Source organism: Rhipicephalus sanguineus, unplaced genomic scaffold (genome assembly GCF_013339695.2).
Source record: "Rhipicephalus sanguineus isolate Rsan-2018 unplaced genomic scaffold, BIME_Rsan_1.4 Seq298, whole genome shotgun sequence".
In the NCBI taxonomy this organism is placed as follows: Eukaryota; Metazoa; Arthropoda; class Arachnida; order Ixodida; family Ixodidae; genus Rhipicephalus; species Rhipicephalus sanguineus.
Genome location: NW_023614965.1, coordinates 28,188 through 35,025, shown reverse-complemented (window position 1 = coordinate 35,025; position 6,838 = coordinate 28,188). Strand labels below are relative to the sequence as shown.

Sequence of the window (6,838 nt, the reverse complement as noted above, 5' to 3'; positions counted from 1 at the left end):
GGCCGATACTGCTTTTGCCGGCTCCCCTTTGGCATCACCTCCACTCCCGAGTACTTCCAGAAACAGATGGCAAGAATCCTGGAGGGCCAAGAGACGCATCAGACATCCATTAAATAAGAACCTGCACGTTGTGAGAAACATCACAACGTAACAGGGTCGCCAACATGATAGATGACATTCTGGTTTTTGGACGCACCTGCCAGGAGCATGACGCCAGATTGAGCCAGGTGCTATCTCGCCTTGCAAAAGCAGGTCACATTGAACGAGGACAAGTGTCGCTTTGGGGTATCTGAGGTCTCCTTCCTCGGAGTTGTCGTCTCAGCTCAGGGTATCAGGCCGGATCCAAGCAAAGTTGAAGCGGTCAAAGCTATGGAAGCTCCCACAGACGTCTCCGGTGTTAGACGACTGCTTGGAATGGTGAATCATCTCGCCAGATTCCTGCCACACATTTTAAACGTCACAGCACCCATCAGAGCCTTGCTGAACAAGTCTGTGAGTTGGGTGTGGCAGCATAAGCAAGAGGCAGCATTCAAGAAGGTCAAAGAACTCTATGACGTCAGACAGGTGCATGGCAAAGTACCACCCATCATATGCCACGACAGTGTCTGCAGATGCAAGCTCTTTCGCACTCGACGCAATATTGCTGCAGACTCAACCCTCGGGAGAGCGTCGCCCAGTCGCATTCGCTTCGAGGTCAATGACGGGTACCGAACAGCATTACAGCCAGACCGAAAAGAAGCTTTGGCAACGACGTGGGCTATCCAAAGGTTCGACGAGTTTGTCCGTGGCATCACCTTCGACGTCGAGACCGACCATCTGCCTCTCGTTTCACTTCTGAGCAAGATAGAACTGGATATGTAGCCACCTCGTATTCAGAGACTACGACTCAAGACAATGCAGTACCAGTTTCGCATGCTGCACATGCCAGGAACACTGCTAGCAACAGCAAATACTTTATCACGTATCACCCACAAGGCATCCACTCCTGTAGACACGGTGGAACTCTTCGCAGCACAAGTAGTCGGCTGCATGTCGAAAGTCTTGCCACTCAGCCCCGAAGATGTATGACAGGCACAAGAATCCGATGGAGAGTGCAAGGCCCTCATCTCCTTCTGCCAGCAAGGTTGGCCACGAAAGACCAAGCTACCTCTGCATGTGTCGAAGTACGCCTCCGTGGTGGACGAGCCCTCTGTTCGCGACGGTATCCTGCTGAAAGGCCCCCTGATTGTCATCCCATCGTCTCTTCAGCCGCCGGTCTTGACGCTGTTGCACAAAGGCCATCAGGGCATCAACAGGGCCAAAGCCCTAGCTCGGCAGTCGGTAGGGTGGCCGGGTATCTCCAGCAGACAACGCCTCTCTCGTCCCCAACTATGAACAGGCGCTTCCACCCATGTGAACATTGCAGAACCCCTAGTCTCCACAGCTCTACCTGGACGTCAATGGGAATTTGTTGGAATGGACTTGTTCCATCTCAATGGCCAGACGTTCCTCCTAGTGGTGGACTACTAATCGAGGTTCCCCGAGGTGGTGACCCTGAGAAGCATTACAGCTCAGGCAGTCATCGATGCTCTCAAAAGCATCTTCGCACACCACGGAATCCCACAAGACCTCAGGTCGGACAATGGCCCACTTCTCGTTGCAAGAGTTTGCGCCATTTGCAGCTTCTTATGGCTTCAACCATGCGACCTGTAGCCCACACTACCCCCAGTCAAATGGAGAGGCAGAGAGGATGGTACGGACAATCAAGGACCTGTTCCACAGTCCAAAGATCCTCACCTTGCTCTGCTCAGTTATCGGGACACTCCGGGAGTCGATGGCTTCAGTCCAGCCCAGCTGATGATGGGACGTCAGCTGAGAACCAGAGTAGTCCCGAAGCAGAACTCCCAGCTACGTCCCAACTGGCCGCCTAGGAAAGATGTCGTCGCCAAGGATGTGGCCTACAAGCGTAAGGAGACCGATGACTACAATAGACCGATCCCACCAGACCATCTGCGCATGCGCGAGTTTCCGACAGTGGCACTGCCGCCATCTTAGTTGTAGTTCTCGGAGCGCTTCTGGTGCGGCTGCTTGCTGCGTGTTTCAGCCATGTCGAGAGTAACGAGGACGACGCGACGTTCGGCTGGGCCGGTGACTAACTGCCCGGCCATGTTTATTGACACTATATATATACACCTGTAACCCCTTAGTGGCGCCGTCTGTTAGTGTGTTAGGGTAAGTGACGCCACCTAGGATTAATTAACAAAATACAACAACACTACATCTCTCTTTCCAAGATCTACAAATTCAGTCTTTGGGTGGGACCACACGCCTTCCGGATCTGGTAACCTTGTGGGGTATGCTGTCAGGGTCTGCGCCGGTACTCGTATCGTGCTGGCCGTGCGATGGTTCCTCCTGGCTGAGTCTGAGCTCCTGGTTTGGGCTCGAGCTCGGAAGGGAACTGGGGATGACGCACTGAGATCGGGGGAATAAGGCACGAGATGCCGTCGGTTTCGTTGTATAACTCCGCTGGGAGTTTCCACGATGTAGGATCGGGGACGCTGGCCCGGCTAAGAACTTGGGCCCGGCACTCCGCATCAGTTACCCACACTTCGTCTCCTGAAGAGAGGTCCCGGAGCACTCTCGCCCCATGCCGACGGTTGAAGTCCCGAGTTTGCCTTTCCTTAGCCGCGGCGTCCTTTTGGAAGACGACGTCTGGTCGTGGTAGGTCTGGTGACAGCTTGGGTGGGTCCCTGGGAATGCGTGTCCGTAACCGTCGCCCCGTGAGAAGTTGGGACGGGCTGTACCCTGTGACCCCTGGCGTGTCACGATACGCCAGCAATGCCAGGAACCGGTCGTTGCTCTTGCGGAAAAGATCCTTCACAGTCTTAACAGCCCGTTCCACCGCACCATTCGATTGAGGATAACCAGGACTGCTAGTGATGTGTCTAAACCCATAGCTCTGGGCAAAACTTGAGAACTCGTGTGACGAGAACTGGGGGCCATTATCACTTCGAAGCACTTCCGGTATGCCGAATCGAGCCATGACACTCTTGATAGCTGATATCACCGCTTGGCTAGAAGTGTTGCGTAGCGTGATAACCTCTGGATAGCGTGAATAGTAGTCCACGAGCAGCAGAAAATTTTGTCCCTCCAAGTGGAACAAATCTGCACCCCCTTGTTGCCATGGGTATTCCATTGAAGGTGTTGGCAGGAGAGGCTCGGCACGCTGGACCCTGGTAGTTGCACAACGTTCACATGATTCCACCATAGACACGATATGTTTGCCTATATGAGGCCACCAAACAGCATCCCGCGCATGTGCCTTGCATCGGTTTACCCCCTGATGACCCTCGTGAAGTGAATCCAAGACATCCTTCTGCAGAGCCTCCGGAATCAACAGACGTCCTCCTTTAAGGAGCAGCCCATTGCACACTGTCAGCTCCCCTTGATACCTCCAATACTTCGAGAGGTTTGATGGCACTTTGTTTTTCTGAGGCCAACCTTGCCTGCAGTACTTCACGAGAGTAACACACTCGCCATCCATCAACTGGTGCTGACGAACTGCTTTAAGGCTAACTGGTGCGCCTTCCGCGATGTTGCCGACGACCTCACTGACGTACAACTCTACTTGGTTTCCTTCTGCTGGAGACGCTGATGTGACGGGGGCTCTTGAGAGGGTACCAGCCGTTGCCAGCAGCTTCCCTGGAACGTACAATACCGTGTACTGGTACCTCATGAGTTTCAGTCGAATCCTTTGGATCCTTGGTGGTAAAGCATCGACATCCATGGAACCAAGCAAGGACGTGAGCGGTAAGTGATCGGTCTCGATGGTGAAGTGTAAGCCCCGGACATACTCGTGAACCGCTTGACAGCCCATGCAGCTGCCAAGGCCTCCTTTTCCGTTTGGCTGTACCTTTGTTCTGTTGGTGTGAGGGAGCGTGATGCGTAAGCCACGGCTCTGCGCTCTCCGCTCGGTTGGTCTTGTAGCAAAACGGCACCTAAGCCAAACGAACTGGAATCTGCGGATACGATGCTCGGGTACAGTGGGTGGTAGTTAGCCATGCAGATGTTGGACGACATCATGTCTTTCAACTTTTGGAAGGCGACCTGCTGGGCCAGTCCCCACGCCCTCACTTCTTTTGTTGAGCAGTCCTCGAATGGGTGCCGTCACCTCTGACAGATGGGGTAAGAACCGTCCCACGTGGTTTACCATGCCCAATAGTCTGCGGACGCCACCGATGTCGACTGGAGGTTCCATGCTCTTGACAGCAGCAAGCTTGTCTGGGTCCGGCGAAATACCGCTGCCGCAGATGACTACGCCGAGGAACTTGACGCTTGTGACGCCGAATTGACATTTCGACTTGTTCAGGGTCAGCCCGGCGTTTCTCAGTCGAGCCAGCACTGATTGGAGCCGGCTGTCGTGTTCTGCACGGTCGCGGCCAAAAACCAAAATGTCGTCGATCATGTTTACGACGCCTTCTTGACCCTCGAGAATGTAACTCATTTGGCGCTGAAAGTACTCGGGGCGGATGTTATCCCGAATGGCAGTCGACGGTAGCAATACCGTCCAAACGGCGTTATGAATGTTGTTAATTCTTCAGACTCTTCTGCCAGTTTTACTTGATGAAAACTTGATAGCGTCAAGCTTCGAGAACACCTGAGCATTACCCAGTAGTCCCAAAACTTGGTCTACGGTGGGCAAGATATGGCGCTCACGCAACACTACCTGGTTCAACTTGGTGAGGTCGACGCAGATGCGATATGAACCGGATGCCTTCGGTACGACGACCATACCGGCGCACCACGGAGTAGGCTTTGTAACGCGTCTGATCACGCCCTCCGCTTCAAGCCTGTCAAGCTCCGCCTTCACGACACCGTGTAGAGGGATGGGCACACGTCTTGGGACCAGCAGCGAATAGGGGACAGCATCTGGTTTTAGGCGTATAGTGTACGCTTCTTGCAGCTCGCCCAAACCACAGAACAGCTTGTCTGATGCCGTCTGGTTGCCTTGCGTCTCGACCACCGGATCCACGAACTTGACCACACCCAGCTCTTGGATAGCAGGAAATCCCAGAAGTGGCATGACCTGTGACCGAAGCACGTAAAGTCGTTGCGTTGCCGACTTGTTCTTCCATTGCAGAGTGGCGGTAAACGTTCCCAGCACGTCCAGCGGTTGTCCCGCCGGTCCTGAAAGTTCGCCTTCCGGCGGCTCAAGATATGGCGGAATTCCAGAAAATGTACTGGGGACGACTGTGACCTCGGCGCCGCTGTCAACTTTGAAGCGTAGAGGCGTTCCGTCCACTTTTATATCCACGAACTTGGCCCGCTCTTCGCTGTTCGAACAGACAGCACCCAATTCCACAACGGAAAGTTGCTTGCTAGCCCGGCAAACCACTGCGAAATGGCCCTTTTTTCCACATTTGTTGCAGGTTGCTCGGCGTGCGGGACATTCTGAGTGCAAATGTAAGGACCGGCCACAAAATCCACAAGGCGAAGAAGCATGCATCCATGGGGCAGCTGCGTTGCGCGTCTCTCGCTGCTGTGGGCGGTTCTGCATGACTTTTGCCGCGTCCACGTTTATCGATTCGTGATGCGTTATCACCGCTGGCGAACATGCTGAAAGATTTGCCCTTTCCTTCTCTGCGTCTTCCGCCTGACGGACACAAATGCGCGCTTCATCTAACGTAAGCTTTGGATTGTGGCAGAGCTTATCTGATAACTTCGTGTCACGAAGGCCAACGATAAAACGGTCGCGGACCAGTCGCTCCTCTATGTCCCGTGCAGAGTAATTGCATCATTTCACCATATTTCCCAGTGCCGTGAAGAACGCGTCAGCTGTCTCGCCTGCCTGTTGAACACGTCGGTGGAACCGTGCGCTCTCGTAGAGCTCGTTGGCGGGGTGTAAGAAGTATCCGTCCAGCTTACCAACGATGACGCTGTACTTTGAATAGTCTTCGTCCCGTACTTGCAATGAACACAAAATGTCCCGTGACCTGGTGCCCATGCAGTATAGCAGCGTTCTGACGCGAACTTCATCGTCCGCCGCATGAAGACCCGTCGCAAAACTGTAGTCGAACTGTTGACGCCACCTCTGCCAAGCCGCTGGGTTCTCGAAGTTGAAATGGGGTGGCGGTTGTAAGTTGGGCCCGGCGACCATGGCCACCATGGCTTTCCCGCCGGTCGCCGCAGGTAGCTCGCTGTCTTTGTTCTGCTCGCCCAGAGGCATTTTTACTATGGTGCAGATCCCACTTCTGACACCATGTCGAGAGTAACGATAGGACGACGCGACGTTCGGCTGGGCCGGCGACTAACTGCCCGGCCATGTTTATTGACACTATATATATACACCTGTAACCCCTTAGTGGCGCCGTCTGTAGTGTGTTAGGGTAAGTGACGCCACCTAGGATTAATATAACAAAATACAACAACACTACAAGCTATATTGGCGTTTTGCACCAATCCTCGACACGCAAGACGATTGAACGCGGTGGAAAACTGTGTCCACACCTCCAATGTATGTTATTTATTCAGGTTAAACTGCATCCTAGCGCTAAAAGAAAAAAAGAACAGTTGATAGTGCTTACATGTGACGAGGTCGTCTCGTCGGGTTGATGAGCTTGCGTCGTTTTGTTGAATAAATATTAGTATAAAAAAAAGAAATCACGTTCCCGTCGTCATGAGAGTAAATATATTTTCAGTGAACGCAGGCACGCAAGCGACACAAGCTACAGTACCTGGAAAATAACTTGCCCAAACTGCGTAGAGCTCTCCGCTATACGACAAAAGGAAAAAAAAAAAAAAAGCCGAAGGGACGAAAAAAATGAAGCTTATTGCGCTTTTTTTTTTGTCGAGGCGACAC

At 53.1% G+C, this 6,838-nt stretch overlaps 1 protein-coding gene across 1 annotated transcript; it reads right to left on the bottom strand.

Annotated features, from left to right (window-relative positions):
• Positions 1 to 4,576: 4,576 nt before the first annotated feature.
• LOC119376955 (uncharacterized) lies at positions 4,577 to 5,536 on the bottom strand. Its single transcript, XM_037646613.1, has one exon. The coding sequence runs from the start codon at positions 5,534 to 5,536 to the stop codon at positions 4,577 to 4,579; it is 960 nt and encodes a 319-aa protein (XP_037502541.1).
• Positions 5,537 to 6,838: the final 1,302 nt, after the last annotated feature.

Coding starts and splice junctions, on each gene's coding strand:
- LOC119376955 (XM_037646613.1), bottom strand. CDS start 5,536: ATGCAGAACCGCCCACAGCAGCGAGAGACGCGCAACGCAGCTGCCCCA.